The sequence below is a fragment of the Lichenostomus cassidix genome, chromosome 10, assembly GCF_008360975.1.
Source record: "Lichenostomus cassidix isolate B80296 chromosome 10, HeHo_3.0, whole genome shotgun sequence".
NCBI lineage: Eukaryota > Metazoa > Chordata > Aves > Passeriformes > Meliphagidae > Lichenostomus > Lichenostomus cassidix.
The window spans coordinates 19272653-19291791 of record NC_139491.1 but is presented as its reverse complement, the minus strand read 5'-3'; the positions used below and the strand labels follow the sequence as shown (position 1 = coordinate 19291791).

At 58.6% G+C, this 19139-nt stretch overlaps 1 protein-coding gene across 7 annotated transcripts; it reads right to left on the bottom strand.

Annotated features, from left to right (window-relative positions):
* Positions 1-815: 815 nt before the first annotated feature.
* Positions 816-18039, bottom strand: CELF6 (CUGBP Elav-like family member 6). 7 transcript variants are annotated; one of them, XM_085071078.1, is made up of 13 exons: positions 17637-18037; positions 14025-14107; positions 7606-7654; positions 6018-6143; positions 5854-5933; positions 5249-5392; positions 4774-4918; positions 4543-4692; positions 4191-4253; positions 3337-3417; positions 3083-3226; positions 2173-2322; positions 816-2003 (listed from the first exon to the last, which is right to left on the bottom strand). In XM_085071078.1, exons 1-12 carry the CDS (start codon positions 17884-17886, stop codon positions 2195-2197), a joined length of 1443 nt encoding a protein of 480 aa, XP_084927204.1. In that variant the 5' UTR covers positions 17887-18037; the 3' UTR covers positions 816-2003; positions 2173-2194. The 7 variants fall into 7 exon arrangements, with proteins under 7 accessions (XP_084927204.1, XP_084927202.1, XP_084927203.1 ...); XM_085071076.1 differs by having other exon boundaries at positions 6018-6146; positions 17637-18035; XM_085071077.1 differs by having other exon boundaries at positions 3337-3414; positions 6018-6146; positions 17637-18035.
* Positions 18040-19139: the final 1100 nt, after the last annotated feature.

Sequence of the window (19139 nt, the reverse complement as noted above, 5' to 3'; positions counted from 1 at the left end):
CGTCCTGCTACACCCCAACCTGGACGGAAACCCAGCAGAGAAACCCAGAGGCTGCCAAGGCTCAGCACAGGCAGAGGGGGCTGGGTACTGCAGGTCCCCACAGTCCAGGGACTCTCCAGGTCGGTCACGGCAGCGCAAGGCCACAATTTCAGTCAGGATTTATGATGGAATTTAAGAATCCATGTAAGAATTATCCTGGTTTTGGTACAGTCACCACCTGAATCCTGACAGGCTCATCACACCAGTGCGTGCACTCAGTGTCACCTCTGTCATGTCCCTGCCTTCTGTCGCCCCTGGACAGATCCCAACATCTGTCCATCCCCACCTGTCCCACACCAGCTGCTCCATGTTCCCAAGGGCATCCCAAACCTGGGCCAGCGGCCATTCCCTTGCCTTGGCCCTGCCACCCACGCCTTGGGGGGGCTTTTGCTTAAATTTGTGGGGTTAGGGGTTTTTCTCCCTCCTCAAATGAAAAATAAATCCCTTTCCCAGGATCACAACAGTTGCTCTGCTGTACCCACAGGTGTGAAGGGACATCCCATGGGACATGGCCACATCCCTCTGAAGCTCCTCTGTCTCTTGAAAGATGAATGAAACCATAGGGCTGTGTCCTGTCCTGATCCCCTCTGCAGCCAGGGTGAATTCCTCCAAAAAATAGCAACTTCTGGGACAAAGCAAATAAAAAGAGAGGCCTGTGGTCCTTTCACAATTCCTGATGCTCTGGCCCAGATGGAGCTGAGCTGGCCATAAACAATCCCCAGTGTTGCGTTTGGGTGGTGGACATGGCAATGATTACTCCAAAGAACCAACCAAGGTGACGATTTTGACAAAATAAGTTTATTTAGCTTTGCTTAGTTTCAGCCGAAACCTCACATTTTTCTCTTTTTTTTAAGTTTTTTTTGGCTGAAAAAAAAACCCCAACCCAAAATCCCCCCAAACCAACCCAAAATGCAAAGAACCACATCACTCCACCCTCTGCCAGAGGCAACCGAGGGGCTCTGACTCCCCTGGGCCGTGGAGCTGGGGGAGCCACTGCAGCCCCCCCAAAAAATCCCCTCTGCATCCCCCCAGTCCCCAGCCACGAATTGGCCCCAAAACCGAGCCCTTGAGCCCCCCAAATCCAAGCCCTGTAGGAAACACTCGTGGCTCTGAATGCCCGAGGGTTTTACTCAACCGTCTGAATTTTTGTTGGATTTTCTCCTCCTTTCCCGACTTTTTTTGTGTGTTTTGTTTGTTTTTTTTTAAATTAATTTATTTATAGATATATTTAAAAAAAGCAATAGTCCTTTGGTCCCTAAACTCTAAGGAATGATATGACTCTGAAACAAGTAATCCTATGTCCCTGTGCCAGTGACAAGCAGGGGAAGCGCGTGTCCCGCCACCCTGCTCCATGGGATATATATATATATATACTTATTTATATATATCTTCTATAAGTCCAACATACTTTGATCCATCTTTTTTTCCCCCAATGCAGGGAAAAAGGAAAATCTTGCCGTTTTTCTTTATTTTCCAAACAAGCATCCTCCAGGTGAAGCGCCCGAGGCTGGTCCCGTCCCACCGGCTTTGGTTTAAGAATCCATTTGGAGCCTCTTTTCCTCGTTTCTCCTGGGAAATCGGTAGCAGCAAATGAGTGCTTTAAAAAAAACCCCAAAAAACAAAGGTAGATCGTGGCCCGGCTGCCCGGAGCCATCGGCCTTGCTCCCGGCGAGGGATCTGGTGAGTCCTGGCGAGCGGCCGGCAGCGAATCGCAGCCCCAGCACCGCATCGCTCCCCTGCTTCCTCATCTTCCTCTCGTTCTCATTAAACAACAAACAAGACCAGTTCGGGAAAAAATTCAAAAAAGGAAAAGCTACGACCAAAACACTCTCTTCTTTGCTGTTTTCTTCACCTCTTCCTCCTCCTCTTCCTCCTCCGGGATGTGTTGCAAAGAAAGAGAGTTACGGGTTTGGATACTGCACTTGGGGAAGGGGAAAGTCGTCAGACACCGCGGGACGTCCGACCTGAAACAGAAGGAAGGGGCTGTCAGTCTGTTCCTGGGGGATGGAGGGAGGGAAGGACAGGGGGAGAGACTGGGTGGGTGGTCCCAGGCAGAGATCCCTGCACACGCTTGGGGGTGTAACGTGAGGACACTCCATGACCGCCACATCCCCCAGGGCCAGGCCCCCTCACCTCTCCGCAGGCTGAGCTGGGGTCAGTAGGGTCTGTTGGCGTCTTTCGGCCGCTTTAGCTGCACTTTTAGCCTCTTCATGCCGATCTGGAAGCCATTCATAGCCTGAATGGCCGCCTGAGCGCTCGTCGGATTGTCAAAACTGACGAAACCTGGTGGCGAGGGGACACGGGGCTGTCACCGCACACATCACAGGCAGCTGCCTTGCCTGAACCCAGGCACTGAAATCCTGCGGGATGCTCCTGGTTTGGGTGTGCTAGGAGAGGGGCTCCCGGGGTAAAAGCACAGCCCCATATTGCAGCAGACTGGGTGATAGGTGATGGAACTGCAGGGACACTGAGGCCTGCAGGGACACTGAGATGACAGGGCTGTGAGGACAGCAGCATAAGAGGGTCCACAGGACACTGGAGTGCTCTGCAGGGACACTACAGGATGGGATTTGTGGGGTCACTGGGGTGACAGGGTCTGTTAAAGTGATAGGGGCTGCCAGGATACTGAGGTGATGGGGTCTGTGGGGACACCAAGGTGATGGAGGCTGCAGGGACACTGAGGTGACAGGGTCTGTGGGGACACCAAGGTCTACAGGTCTGTGGAGATACCAGGGTGATGGGGTCTGTGGGGACACCAAAATGGGATATGTGGGCTCAGGGGACATCTGGAGGCCAGGTCTGCAGAGACCCTGAGGTGATGTGGCCTCCAAAGACACCACAGTGAAAGAGTCTATGGGAACACGAAGCTGACAGGGTCTGTGGGGACACTGAGGTCTATGAGAGGGATATACAAATCCCTGAGCTGGAGTTGGGATGTTGAGGAAGAGCCAGAGCTCCAAGCTGCAATGTTAAGGATAGCTGGAACCTCAAGCTGGGGACTGGGAAGAGCTGGAGCCCTGAGCTGGGACACCCCGAGACTTACCAAAGCATTTACTCTGGTTGGTGGCACGGTCCACAAAGACTTTGGCAGAGATGACGTTGCCAAAAGGCAGAAACATCTGCGTGAGCTCCGCATCCCCGAACTCCTGGGGCAGGTGATAAATAAACAGGTTACAGCCCTCGGGACCTGGGTGACACACAAAGAACAGGACACGTCAGCCACGAGGTGGGGTCACCCCAGGGGGACACTGAGGAGCCACCACTGAGGCCCCACGCAGGGTGACCCCCACCCCTCACCTTCTCGCTGCTGCTGCGGGATGAGGGGTGCTTGCTGGGGAAAGGCTTGGCTGATGGGTGCGTAGGCAGTGGGATAAGCTGCTGGAAGAGAGAAACACGGAGCTGAGGCCACAGCACCTGCCCCAGCCATGGAAAGGGCTGGGACAGGCATGTCCCCTGCTGCCACCTGCCCCAGGGCTGCTGGCTCTGCCTTTCCCACCCCTCCTGACACACCAGGGATGTGGGAACAGCTCTCCCAGGAGGGATGCTGGTGATAGCAGTAACATGGCCTCAAAGCTGAGGAAAGATGGTACTTCTGGTTGAAAACCCCCAAAAATTTGGGGTCCAAAACTTGATTTTCTGTTCCAAATCCAGACGTTGCTGTCAGTGCTCCTAATTAAATGGCTCCTGGGCTTGGTGTACTTCCATGGGAGGTTCTGACTCCCTTCCCTCCGTGGCCCATGTCCTTGGCCATCAGATTTGGTCATGTGATGGACATCCAAAGACTTTTGGTGTCTTGGTGTGGAACTGGCTCACTGTCACTTCCCAAACCTCACCCCCTCTCTTCAGTACCACTGCCAGGTGTCCCTCACAGAGTTCTCTCAGCCCCATGGGTATTAAAATTCACTTTGCACTATCCAAAATTTGCACTGGGGGACATGGCAGGAGCCAGTGGGATGAGGGGACGGTGCTTTCATCAGCATCGTCATGATGGAGCTCCTGACAGGGCACAGCATCTGGTGCTCCCCTCATTAATCCGTGCCCAAATACACTGCCCCAATTCAGCGTTCCACCCCAGGGTGTTCACCTCCCAAAAATAAGGGTGAGGAGCAAAGAGGGCAGAAAGGGAAGGAGTGGAAAGCAAAGTTTGAGACCTGCATAGTGCTGCATGCCGGCATAGGCCTGCTGGAGGGGGTCTGCCACCGTGGGGCTTTGAGCTGGAAAGAGAAGAGAAAGCAGAAAGAAGACAGAATAAGCCAGAGAAAGTCAGGGATGCATGCACAGCTCCCACGGGAAAGGCTCCTGGCCAAGCACCGCCACGGAGGGGCAGAGCTGCTCCTGGGCCGAATTCCCTCCTCCCAGCAGTAATGCCACAGGAACACAGGGCTGGCTCATCCAGCTTCTTCCTGGGACGGGGAGCAGCCCTGGATCGTCTGGCACGAACCAAGCACACACCCCCAGCCCCGGGGGCTGCGGCGGAAACCCGGGCGGGCAGGAGGAGGGTACCTGGGTAGGGGTGGATGCCGTTGGTGTAGATGGTCTCGGAGGCAGGCTGCCCGTTGGTCTGGGGCGGCAGCGGGCTGAAGCCGTTCACCCCGATGGGCGTGGCGATGCTGGGCACCGGCGCCGTGCTGATCCCCGGAGGGGTGCTCGTACCTGCGGGAGCACGGCGTCAGCGCCGGCATCACCCCGAGAGCGCCCCCCGAAGGTGCCAAGAGGCAAACGCGGGAGTCCTACCTGAAGAGGGGGTGAGCGGGGCAGCCACCAGCCCGCTGACGTTGAAGGCGGCCATTTGTTGCATCTGGGCGGCGGCGATAGCGGCCATGGGATTGAGGCAGGTGCCCTGCGCAGCCGCCATCAGGGCTGCCTGCTGCTGCATGATCTTTGGGAAAGAAAGGGGGAAAGGGGACAGAGAGTGAGAGGCGGAATGAAGGAGTGAGAGGGGAGGGTAAATCAGCATCTCCGCTTTGGATGGATTCGGAGGGATAAATGCCACCCGCTGCCTCCTGGGGACAGGAGGAGGTCTTGGTGATGCTAAATATGGGACCACTGCACCTTACAGCCACCCTCAGCTCAGCTGTGTGTGCCCCTAAACAGGGATACACCAGCCCTAACATGCATCCACACCCCCTGGCACAGGTGCTATTATGGGCTAAACAGCCTGCCCACCCATGGGGCTCCCCCAAAGCCCCCGGTCTGCACCAGCTCCTACCGCTTGCGTGTAGGCCCCGTAGGCGCCGAACTGGATGGTCATGGGGTTGAAGATACCCAGCTGCCCTGCCATCTGATGCATCCGCCGCAGGGTCCTCTCCTTATCTGTGTCCGCAAACTTCACCACCAGGCTGGATGAGGCGCCCTGAGGCAGGGGGAAGATGGGGCTGATGGTGGGACCACGGCAATGCCCCCAGAATGTGTCCTTGCCAGGGGTGCTGGCTCACAGCATCGGCAGCATCCTCAGCCTGGGGACGCTGCCCAGCTTGGCAGCAGCAACCAACGATCAATGTGAAGTTCAATTATAGCCGTTTTTTCTCCCCGGTGGCAGCTCCCTGACCTCTGCTTCCTTTCCCCTTCCTTGTTCATAATTCTGACCTTCAGCATTAATTAAAATGCCCCTTTCTCTGGCATGGAGAGAATTAGCCCTACGCTCCCACCTCTGGGGCTCAGCACCCTGGCAAGGAGGAACCTGGGGTGATGTGGCCAACAAATTGCCGGTCTGTAGGATTTTGATCCAATTAGACTGAGGATCAAATTAGTTGGTGATTGGATTAGGCAGGCAGCGCGGGGTTGGCTGGGGCAGGGTGCGAGCCTGGCACTTACCGGCATGGTTTGGCTGCCGTGCAGGCTGTTGATGGCAGCCTGTGCCTCGGCGTGGCTGCCATACTTCACAAAGGCACAACCTAAGGGAACAGAGGGAACATGGGACAGGTTGGATTTGGCCATTGCGGGTCCACAGGGTGCCCACTCAGTGCCACAAAGCCCACCTTTGCTGGCTCCATCAGGCCCTCGGAGGATGGTGCACTCCTCAATCTGGCCAAAGGGCTCGAAGAGGCGGCGGACATCGTCCTCGCTCTGCTGCTTCCCCAGCATGCCCACAAAGAGCTTCCTGTCTTCTAAAAACAAAACCAAGCCCGTCAGAGAATGGGAGGTCACTCACCATCCCAACCCCTCATCACAAATGGTGTAGGGAGGGGAAAGAGCCGAGTGACACCAGAGAGAGGGAGCAACACCGATCCTATGGAGAAGGTGCTGGGTTTATCATCTCCATCCTACTAAACACTTAGAGTGGGAAAGCCTCTCCTGTGGAAAAATTGCTGAGGTGTGAATATTGGAAGAGCCACTGCTTTAGGGAGTAGAGTTGGGGCTTTCCCAGGGATGGGGGGAGGCTGGCTCCCCCAGCACTGGGGTAGGATGCGGTGGGAACAAAGAGAACCCACAAACCAGCAGCGATCGCCTTCGTATGATCGACTCACAGAACAACCCGCAGCCTCCGGCCGTGCCCAGGGGACATCAATAACCCAAACACAAGAAAAGGGAGAGTAAATAATGAGAATTTCATTATTATTACCAGCATCTGTCTTGTGCGGCCGCACGCTCCTGCCGCACGCTAATGGCATTTGACAAAGAAAATAAGGTGCCCTGTCAAGAGCGTTGCCGGGGAAATAAATAAATAATGGCAGGAGACGATGAATGCTCTGTCTGTTAAGGTACCAGGAAAATTAGTTAAGGGAATAGGGCTCGTGTGTTGTCTAGTTAAACATAAGCCATCTTCCGGGGGGAGCAGGCTGGGCAGCCCAGCATCGCCTCCTGGGTGAGGGGGCCGGAGCTGGGAGCCCCAGCTCACCCATCGATTTTTAGTCCTTCACCAATTACACTCAGTAAATGGGTAATTTATTTGCCAGCTCCCTCTGGGACATGCTGGGACCAGCTCCCGGTGTGTTTAATAACAGGGTTTGGATAGGGAGGGCATCTACCCTGGCCATCCTGCCAAGGGCAGGCAGCCCCACGGGAACATGCTGCATGTCCGATAGTGCCTACCTGCCCAGCAACACAGCAGATGTGGGATTTTGATCCAATTCCTACGATTTTGCCCAAATGATCACCTCAGCCTGGCAGTGCCACAGCCCCATGAGTGGCAAATGCTCACAAAGAATTTGGGGTGGTGGTAGCCTGAGAGGGGCTTGGGCCATGTGCAGCCAACTTCTGCCCCAGAGTCCCCACAGGCAGCTCTGCACAGGGAATTGGGTTGTTTGGTAAATCAAGGTAGTGAGAGAGAGTGGTTGGCTGGCGTTCTGTCCCCCAGGATGTTGGGATGCTCATAGTATGATGTCAGGACATTCCCAGGATGATGTCAGGGTGTTCCCCCCAGCTGACCAGGCAAGGGGAGAGGCGATAGCATTTGCTCTGCACTCATGTTTGGATGCCACCAGCAAAGGCAGCTCCTTTCCTGGGTTTCTCTGCAAACCAACCTTTACGCAGCAGCCCCCATGATGCCACCGTGTCCCCCATCATCCCCTGGGTGACCCTGTGCCCCGCTGCCTGTGCCAGGCAGCTGGGGAATGGGGGACCTACCTCCTCGGCCTTCGCTGTCGGCCGGCTTCACCTGGATGGGGCGGTTCATCTGCAACAAAGTGAGAACGGGTGGTCAGTGCCCCCTGAACCCGTTCCATGGGGATCAGCAGGATTTGGCCAACGACTGGCACAGGGAGCCAGGGAAAAGGGGAAGGACTTGCAAGAACAGGTTCAGGGCTTGTGGCCAGGGCGACCTGGGAATGCCATGTGCGGAGGGTGATGCTCTGACCCCAGAGATGGGCACCTAGTGCTGCAGGCGCCCGCGGGGCCACTGGTGCCAGGCTTGGCCGCCTGCCTACTTTCCTCGACTGCAAAGGACTGCAGAGGCAGCAGCAGCACCCTGCCTGCCCCGGTCCCTCCGGCACCACCCTCCTTTTCCCAAACCTCACTCAAATCTGGCCTCCTCCTCGTCACCGCTGTGTGCACCTGTGAGCGTGACACCCATGTGCAGCAGGACACACCGGGCTGACAGGCACATCCCTGGCCCGCTGCCCCATGGAGCCATTTCTCCTCTTCTCTCCCCCTCCTTTTCCCCCTCTTTTAGCCGAAAAATGCTACAATTATGGCCGTTTCCATGGCAACAAGCGTGCTTCCCCCGCGATGCTGCGGCGCCTGAGCCATGTGCTCGATGGGGTCGCCACGGCAACGGTGAGATGTCACACATGACAGCGCGGGGGTGTGCACATGAACACGCCTTGAGCACACACGGGGACAGTCACCCCCATGTGCGTGTGCACCCCCATCCCAGGTGCCCCCCACCGCACCCCTGAAGGGGGTCCCTAAATTTCAGTGCTGGGTGGGGGCAGAGCCAGTCCTCCCTACATCAGGGTGAGGAAGAGGATGGAGAAGAGAGAAGAGGAGGGAGGTTTCCACAGCAACCACCTCGTCTCCAGGGAAACATGGAGAAAAATGTCAGTGCAGAATTGGGGATGGTCCAGGGAAGGGATTGAGTCTCGAGGAGTCATGGGGTGGCCAAGGGCGGCACTGAGGGACACCTCACAGTGTCACCCATTATGTCACCAGTCCCCCAAATATCCACCCTGTGCCGGGGCAGGATTTGGCTCACCGCAAACTAACGAAGCTGTGACAGCACCAAGACCCTAAACTCAGCACCCTGCTGTCCCTCACACCCTTGCCATGGCCAGGACGAGGGAACCTCGTTTTGGGGGGGCTGCCCCTCTCCACTGACCCACCAGCCCCATTTGCCAGCATGATGGCCTTTGATGGAATAAATTTCCCATGCGCGCTGCTGTATGCTTAATGTAATAAACCCAGTGAGGATGATTTAGAATAACATTTACGGAGCCGCAGAGTGTCATTTTGATGTGTCTCCCGTCTCCGCTTGCCGGTTATTAAACAGTATTGATTCCCCGGGAGCGGCTGATGTTTATAAATGTCAGGCCTCAGGGACCAGCTAACCTACCCCAGGGGTGCTACACCACACCAGGGATAAACCACCCTGGCGGTTCTAGACACCCCCAGAAGGGAGTTTTGGCACCCTTGGCATCACCATGTGCCTACCATGGGGTGCTCGGTGACCCCCTGTGGCACCCAGACCTCCTGATTGTCCCCACAGCACCCCTGCACCCTGTCCACACAGCCACCAGCCACCAGCCACAGCCATCCATCCATCCTCCCACAGCTAAACAGCCACACAGGCATCTCCCCCAGCTCCTGACACCCACCTGCCCACCCTACAACACCCGTCCATCCATTCATCCATCCTGGGCACCAGCACCCATACACCCATCTTCCCCCAGGATTCATCCAGCCATCCTCCAACATCCATTCCCATAGCACCTAACCATCCCCATAGCACCCATCCATGCCCATAGCACCCATCCATATACCTAAAACCTATCCATCCCTGTAGCACCCTTACACCTGCCTGTCTCCCATCTCACCACCCACCTTTCAATCCCCACAGCATCCACCCATCCATCCATTCATCCCCCCCCAACTGCCAGCCATCTCCCCCACCCCAAGGATATAGTGACACCCTGCTTGGGGTGTTCCAGCACCTACCATCACCAGCAGCCCACAAAGCCCCAGCTACCGCATCCCATGGTCAAACCATTGGTGTTCCATAGCTAAGGGGGTCACCAGTCGTTGTTAAACCACCTCTTGACTTGCTCAGGCACTGTTCCCCACCCAAATTTGGAGCCTCCCAAGAGCCTGGGTGTCAGACAGAGCCAGCCCATGGTGAATCACTGCTGGGGGATGTGTCCAGTGGGACATGGTCACTTCTGGCCTTTGATCCTTCCTCAGCATCACCCTCTTCCTCCTTGTCCTCACAAACCAACAGCAAGAGGATCTGGCAGGCCACCATGCATCCAAATGAGACAGAGGTGGCGGGTGACACTGGAACAGTGAGTGCCTGTGAGAGCCTGGTGTCCATGTCACTTCAGGGTCCCCTGGCCCCTCTGTACCCAGTGCAGGGAGACAGGAACCATGGTACTGGCAGTCACTCATCATGGGAACCTTGCCAGTACCCTGGGGGTGACCCACAGTGAGGGAACACAGCCGGACTGGGGATAACACACAATCCTGCACGTGCATGACCATCCTGGAACACCCCGCACATCTCTGAGCACAACCACAGACCCCCAGCACCCTCCAAGCACACCCAGCCCCGATCCCCCCAGCACAGCCATACACCTCTGGAGCTGCACACTTGTGTCCATGCAGCGCTGCGCACACGACACGTCTGTCCCAGCACCGCTGCGCACCCACGTGTGGCCACGCACCACCGTACCCAGCCCCGCAGGCAACTGGATGGCCCCAGTCCTCATGGGCACCCACACACCCATGCAATACTCAAAGAACCTTCCCTGCTACCATGGATCCTGCACAACCACGGGCATGCACGCCGGGATGCACAGCCAGTGCTGAGGATACAATGCCCTTGCCTCAGTTTCCCTGTTGCAGCAGCAGAACCCACAGCGGGGCCCCCAGGCGCCCTCTGCGGACACATGTACACCTTGGGCAGGCTCATGGGCACCCCCAGCAGCACCCACACCGCATCCCCACCGCCACCACGCACACCTGAGCCTGGCACAACACCTGTGCACACCTGCACTCCCTGTCACACCCGGTGTGCCCACACACCCTCTCTGCTGCCACTCCCCCAGACCACGTGCACCTACTCCTGTCACCACCTCTGGGGGCAAAGACACCCTCAGCTCCTCTTAACACACACACAGACACCCACGTGCTTGCACACCCAACACCCACCTGCGCACACCCAGCGGAGCAAAGCTGTACCCCTGCCAATGCACACATGCACCCCTGCACTGCCGGTGGGTGCAACACCCCCCAAGCACTGCCCCTTGCACACCTGCACCACACACACAAAAAACCCCAGCGGAAAAATACACCCTCCAGCCAACACACACCGCAGACCATCCCTGGGGGCAGACACACCTCCTCACCATCATCCTCCATCCCTGCCTGCAAACACAGCCCCCCCAGCAAACACCCCAGTCATTCCCTGGGTGCTTGTACACCCTCCTCACTGACACCCACACCACACACAGCCCCCCGGTGCAGACACACCTCTCCACCAACACCCCCTGCTGACACCTTCCCCGTCCCTGGGTGCAGATACAACCTCTTGGCAACACACAAACACACAGAAATAGTCACAACCCCCATTTCTGAGTGCAAATACACCCTCATCACCAACAACCACCCGCCAACACATGCACTCCATCCCTGGGTGCAGATACACCCTACTCAGCAACACTCACACCTACACACCCCATCTGTGGGTGCAGATACATCCCCTCACCAACACCCTTCCAACCCCATTCCTCTGTGCAAATACACCCTCCTCACCATCACTCCTCCATCTCCAACACCCACCCCTGAGAGCAGATACACCCTGTCACCAACACCCCCAGTCTTCATCCCTGGGTACAGATCCATCCTGCAACACCCATATCCACCCACCCCATCCCTGGGAGCAGATACACCCCCTCATCAACACCCCTCCATCCTCATCCCTGGGTGCAGATACACCCTGCAACACGCCCACTCATACACTCTGTGTGCACATTCAGCCTCCTCATCAACACCTCTCCATCTCCATCCCTGTGTGCAAATACACCCTGATCACCAACATTGCTGCATCCCCATCCTATGCTTGGGAGCAGATACACCCCCTCACCAACAGTGCTCCATCCTCATTCCCATCCCCATCCCTGGGTTCAGATACACTCCATCACCAACACCCACACTCACAACCCCCATCCCTGTGTGCGAATACACCTGATCACCAACACTGCTCTATCCCCAGCTCATCCCTGGAAGCAGATGCACCCCCTCACCAACACCCCTATATCCACATCCCCGTGTGCAGATACGCCCTGCTCACCATCATCCCCCCGCCAACACCCCTCCATGCCCATCGCCGGGAGCAAGGATCCACACCCTTGCCATCACCCCCACTCCCACACAGCATCCCCGGGAGCAGATACACCCCTTCGCCATCACCCACATCCCTCCTACAGCCCCCCCCCCGGTGTAGCTCCCCCACTCCGGCACGGGCAGAGGCTGCCGGGCGGTGCCGGGCCGGGCCGGGTCGGGCGGAGCGGAGGTGGCGGCAGACAAAGGCGGGGCCCTACCTCGATGCAGAGAATCTTGGACCCGGCGGGCACCCACAGCACGGGCGGCCGCGGCCCGGGCGCCGGCACTTGCGGCAGCTGCATGGCCGGACCGGCCGGACCGGCGGCTCCACCGAGGCGGTTCGGCTGCGCTCGGTTCCACCCGAGGCGGCTCGGCCAGGCTCAGCTCAGCTCGGCTCGGCTCAGCTCGGCTCGGCTCGGTTCGGCCTGGCTCAGCTCGGCTGGGTTCGGCTCGGCACGGCTGGGTTCGGTTCGGCTCGGCTGGATTCAGCTGGGCTCGCGCAGCGGCGCGCGGGGGGCGGGGCACAGGGCGGGGCGACAGCAGCCCCACCTAGCCGAGCCGGGGGCGTGGCCTAAATGGGGACACGCCCACCGCCGCCTGGAGACGCTCCTGGTCCCCCGACACGCCGGAGGCGGGGCCTGGCCGGAGCTGGGGGGGCGAGGGTGGGAACATGGGGGGTGTGCAGGTACAGGGGGTCACCAGGTACAGGGGTGTGAATACAGGTACAGGTGTGAGCACAGGGGAAGGTGTGAGTCCAGCTACAGGGGATGAGCAGGTACAGGGGTTGTGCAGATGCAGGTGTGTGAATACATGTACAGGGGGTGCTTAGATACGGGCTGAGCACAGGTGGTATGAGCAGTTACAGGGAGTGCTCAGACGCAGGTGTCGGTGTGCGAGTACAGGTACAAGGTGTGTGAGCACAGATACGGAGGTGCACAGGTACAGGGTGTAAGCACAGGTACAGCTGTTTGAGCAGGTACAGGTGTGTGAGCAGGTATGGGGCTGAGCACAGGTACAAGAGGGATGCACAAGTATGGAGGGGTGTGCACAGGTGTGCTTGTGTGCACAAGCAGAGAGGTGTGCACAGACACAGGTGTGCTCACAGGCACACACAGGTGTGTGCCCAAGTGTACACATGTGCATACATGGGGGTGTGCACAAGCACAGAAGGGGTGCTCAGGCACAGACAGGTGAGCATATGCAGGTGTGAGCACCTTCACAGGGTGTGCTCAGGCACAGATGGGAGCACATGCAAGTGAAAGCACTGGCATGGGCACAGGCGTGTGAGCTCCCCCTGCACTGCCGTATGCACACACATGGAGGGGCGAACACAGCTGTGAGCCCCCGCGGGGCGTGTGCCGCACACCCACGTGCACACTTGAGCTTACACACACACCCCCACCCCCTTGAGCGAGAGGCCGTGGCAGCAGCCATACACACACGTGTGTGCCTGATGAGCACCCCCAGGCAGGGTCTGATCCCGGCCTCCTTTAGGCTGCTTAGGTGGGCTGTTAACTCTTGAATCTACTGATGCACGCCCCCCGGTGAGAGCATGGCTCAGGAAGTCACATCCCCACAAACCTCGTCCCCCTCTGCCAGCTCCATGCACCCGCGGCAGGAATTGATATTCACAGGCCCCGGCTCTTTCCCCAGCCAACCCGCGGGCCTATTGATTTTTATTTAGGCGAATAATTAAATATTTATTTTCACTTTGTTAAGCTCGGGAGGTCGGAGCCCACAGAAAGCGCAACAGCACGGGGCGGCTGGAAAATCGATGCCTCGGTTTGCGGCCACTGAAAGTGGCTCCTGCGCCTCAGGGAGGTGTCACCAGCCCCCACCCTGCCTCACCTCGATCCCCTGGTGTCACTTAAGGCTCCCATGCCTTGGGCAGGTGTCACCAGGCACTGTTCCAGCTCAACTCGCCCACCTCAGTGTCACTTAAGTCTCCTGTGCTTCAGGGAGGTGTCACCAGCCCCTGCCCCAACTCACCCTGACCCCCTGGTGTCACTTACCCCTGGCAGTGTCTTCTGCTCGTGCAGGGCACTCTGTGCCTTCAGTGCAGAGTCGCGGGCGCAGTAGGTGAGGAAGGCACAGCCTGTGAAGACAGGGAAATGGGTCAGTGTCTGGCCTGGCATTGCCCCACAGCCCCAGGCACACAGGGAGCTGGTGCCATGGCTGGTGGCACTGTGGTGTCTCAGCACCTTGGCATCCAGCACTGTGATACCCAGCATCCCAGCACCCTGGTACTGTGGCATCCAACACCCCAGCACCATGGCACTTGATACCCTGGCATCCAGAACCCTGGCACTGTGGCATCTGGCATCCCAGCACTCTGGTACCCTGGCATGCTGGCACGCAGCACCCCAGCAACCTGGCATGGTGGCATGCAGCACCTCAGCACCATGGCATCCAGCATCTCAGCACCCTGACATCCTGGCACCCTGGCAGTCTACAACCTGGGATCTGGCACCCTACCACTGTGGCATCCATCACCTCAGCACCACAGCATCTAGCACCCTGACACTCTGGCACCATGGCATCCAGCATCCAGCATCCTGGTACACTGGCACTCTACACCCAGATGGGCACATACAGGGTCAGAGCTCACCCCCAGAACAGGGTGGGAGATGGAGCAACGGGTGGAGGAAGGAGCCAGGGAGGAGCAGGCAGCATACGGACAGCAGTGCTCCAGTCCCAGCCCTGGAGAAAGCCACAGCCCAAGTGCTCCAGGAAGCAGATCTCCAGGCGTCAAGGCTGTGCACCCTGTCTTGCCATCACACTTCTCCCAGCCCTGAGCATCCTCCTTGGGATGAGATTTATGTGGCAAAGGCGCTCCGGCTCCTTCGACATCATGGCGCTTTGGGAATTGGGAATACGCCTGGGGTGAGGTTTTCCCACGCTGACTCACGCTGCCGAGCCACTCGCTCGCACAGAGCTGGCAGCAACGAGAGAGCCCTGGGGACAGGGTCCGGTCCTCTTCCCTCCATCTCTCCTGAAGCATTCCTGGTCCCTGTGCCACCACTGTGCCGCTCCCTCCCCGAGGGCTCCCCCCCAGTTTGCTGGGGTCACATCCAAAAGCATCAGAAAGCAGTATTAAAACAGCAGCAAAACAGTTTCCCTTCAACAAAGTAAATATTTAATGAATAAAATTGACATTGATGCATTTTTAATATTGGCACAATTAAATCTGCCAGCTGATTAAGTATTAATAACTCTTAATAAGTACAATCAGCGTGCCTGGGAGGAGAGGGAGCATGGCGGCAGGGTGGGGGGATGCGGCGGGATGGGGTCCCTTGCCCACCTTGGGATGTTGGGGACATCTGCCCTCGTGGTGAACAAGTAGAGATCCCCCTGGATCAATATTCTCCCGCTGTGGGTGGGAAGGGGAGATCAGCACAGCAGCTCGCCTCAGTGCTGGTGCCATTTCCAGTGTTTACCATCTGTAATCATGTTGGCTTCCTGCTCTCCGCTCTTCTTTCTCGCTTTTTTTCCCTGTTTTTCCTGCAGGCGACAATGTGGACGATGCCCAGGCATTCCGGAGAAGTTCGGAGGGCTGGCGCAGGAGCGGTTCTGCTCCGGAGGCTCGCGGGGAGGGAGGATGCTCTTCAAATTAGAGGAGTGTCCGCAATTAAATCATGCGGCTGGGCCGCAGACGTTGAAGCCCGCACTGGAGGAAATGCCGAGGGGGCCTGGAAAGGTGCAAATCCCATTGATCCAGGCACACAAGCAGCTTCAGAGACACCTGGAGAAATGTTGGAGGCCACCGTGCCAAGAATGACAGAGTCCAGGCAGCTGCCCCATGGCTGAAGGGCATCGATGTGGCAGCATCCACAGGCACCAAGTTTTGGCTTCCCAGGAAAGTCCCAGCAAACCAGGTGCTGCCCGTGGCATGGGGGCTTGGTGACAGCCTGTGGCTCCTGTCTGGGTCACACCTGGGCTGCCCTGACCCTGCTCTGGTGCTGCACACCCCAGAGAGCAGTGGAGAGCCTCAGCAGTACCTGTGTCACCCCTGTCGGTGCGTCACTGCTCTGGATGCTGGTACTCCACATGCCGTGTCATGGTGCCACGGCACATGGGACACAATGCAGACATGGGGTGCCCCCATCCACATTGGGGGCCTGTATCCCAAGGTGCTTCAGGGGTGCACAAAACTCATGTGAGTGCACTGATGCCAGACAGGTGCCCCCAAGCCAGGCAGATGTCCTAAAATCCACTCAGGTGCTCCCTGCCCTGGGGCGCTCTGATCCCAGGGGTGCCCCCAGGTCAGACAGCAGCACCCTGACCCCAGGTGAGTGCCCCCCTCTTCCTCAGGAGGACCCCAATCTTAGGGGGGACCATATATCAGGATGTGCCATACTGGGGTGTTCCTACCTCAGGGTGCTCAAACCCAAGGGTGCTGACAACTCGGGGATACCTTCAGCCCACGGGTTTCCCCTCCTTGGGGTGCCCCACACTTATAGGTACCTTCCAGGTAAAGGGTACCTCCAGCTCATGTGTAACTCAACTGAGGGGTGCCCCATATTTGGGTGCCCCACCTCTGGGTGTCCCACCTCAGGAGTACCTCCACTTCGGCAGTGCATCACCTCATGGGTACCCCTATCTCAGAGGTGCCCCCATACCAGCGTGTCCCACCTCAGGGGTACTTCCAGATCGTGGTGCCCCCTCTCAAAGCATCCCATATGTACCTCAGCTTATCCCACCTCATGGATGCCTCCACCTCAGGGATATCCCACCTTAGGTACTCCTGTCTCAGGGTGCTCCATCTCAGGATGTCCCACACAAGAGGTATCTCTATTTCAGGGCATCCCACCTCAGTGGTGCCCCACACTTAGGTGCCAAACCTCAGCTTGTCTCATCTGAGGGGCACCTCATATCACAGATGCCTTCACCTCAGGGATGTCCTACCTCAGGCTGTCCCATATAACGGGTGCCCCATACTTGGGTGCCTTTGCTTCAGGGTGTCCCACTTCAGGGGTATCTTCACCCCCAAGATCCCCCTACATACCAGGGTGCTCCACCTTGGTTTGTCCCACCTCAGGGGTACCACAACTGAGGGTCCCCACCCTCAGGGCATCCCATCTGAGGGGTACCCCTATGTCAGGATGCTCCATCTCAGGCTGTCCCAACTGAGGGCTACCTCCTCTCAGGGGTGTCCCACCTGAGGGATTGGACCCCTTACCTGAGGGGCTCCCCCCACCTCAGGCTGTCCTGCCTCACGGTGGCCCATGCTCAGGTGCCACGTCACAGTGGTGTCCCACCAGAGCAGTACCTTACTGAGGGGTCCCCCCACCTCAGGGCATCCCAACAGAGCAGTACCTCGCTGAGGGGTCCCCCACACCTCAGAGCGCCCCATCAGAGCAGTACCTTAGTGAGGGGTCCCCCCCACCTCAGGGCATCCCAACAGAGCACTACCTTACTGAGGGGTCCCCCCCACCTCAGGGCATCCCATCAGAGCAGTACCTTAGTGAGGGGTCCCCCCACCTCAGCGCATCCCACCAGAGCGGTACCTCACTGACGGCCCCCCACCTCAGGGTGTCCCACCTCACCTCAGGACAGCCCCACACCTGGGTGCCCCATGTCAGGGCATCACACCCGGGGGGTCCCCCGGCCCGCCGCCCCCGCACCTTTGTGCATGCCGGTGAAGCGATCCTTGAGCACGGTGAGCTCGTAAATGCGGCCGAACTCCTCGAAGAGAGGCTTGAGGTCGCTCTCCTCCAGGTTGCGCGGGATCTGCCCCACGAACAGCTTGATGGCGTCGTGGTCCTTCATGGCGATGGCGCCGGGCGGGCGGCTCAGCCCGTTCACCCGGCCGCTGTTCGCGGTGCTGAACGCCGCCGCCGCCGCCGCCGCCTCGCCCGCCGCCGCCGCCGCCATGGCCCGTTCCGCGCCCCGCCCCGCCCGACGGGCACCGCTCGGCACCGCCCGGCACCGCTCGGCACCGCTCGGCACCGCTCGGCTCGCCTCGGCACCGCTCGGCACCGCCCCGCTCGGCACCTCTCGGCTCGGCTCGGCTCGGCCCGCGCCCGCCAGCGGGCCCGTGACGTCAGCCGAACGGCCCCGCCCAGGAGCGCTGTATTAGCATAATGAGGGGGCGGTGACCAATCATAAGCGGGGGGCGGGAAGAGGGGCGGGGAGCGGCCCGGCTCCGCCCACTGCTGTCCCCCGCCGGGCTGACCCCGACCCCCCCCGACTCCCCCCGCCCCGTCACCCTCCCGCATCCATCGTCTCCCGTGCACCCCCCATTCGCCCCCCGTCACCCCCATCAACCCCGTCATCCCCATCACCCTCCATCAACCGCCGTCATTACCATCACCACCATCCCCTCCACCGAGAATCCTTGTCACCCCCCATCATCCCCCAGCATCGCCATCACCCCTATCACCCCATTACCCCTATCACCACCACCCTCCCCCATCGTCCCCCGTCATCCTCAACATCCCCATCACCCCCATCACGACCGTCATACTCCTCACCCCCCATCACCTCCCATCACCCCACATCACCCTCCCTCATCATCTCCATCACGCCCATCAACCCCTATGATCCCCCATGACCCCCGTCCTCCCCATCATCCCTGTCCTCCTCCCCATCCCTCGCATCACTTCCCATGGCCCCCATGACCCCCTGTCATGCCCTGCGACCCTTCATCCCCCTATCGCCCGCCATGTATCCCCTTTCCCCTCATTCCCCGATCACCCCCATCACTTCCTATGTCCCTCCCCTTCCCCCTTCTCCTCATCACCCCCATCATACCCCCCCACCTCCATCCCTCCTCCACTCCCTCAACCCCCTCCATCCCCCTTTTGCCCCGTCATTCCCCCAGCCCCAGTCAGGGCTGGCCAAGGGCTGAGCAGCCTCCCACCTTCCCTACTGCAGCTCTCAGTAGGCTCCAGACTTAACCCCTCTGTCTTCCCCACCTCAGAGCAAGGTTTAAAAACACGGAAGAGGTGGCTCAAAAAGGGTTTTTTTTGGACACTTTGTTGAAATTTTCACCTTCATGGACTTCACACTGCCACCGTTGCCCCCCCTGGGGCTACCCCAGAAGGGGGAGGAGGGAAGCACTGCCCTCCTGCATTCCGTGTAACCCCGAAAGATCTGTAATTAGACTGAGCGGCTTTAATACCTGG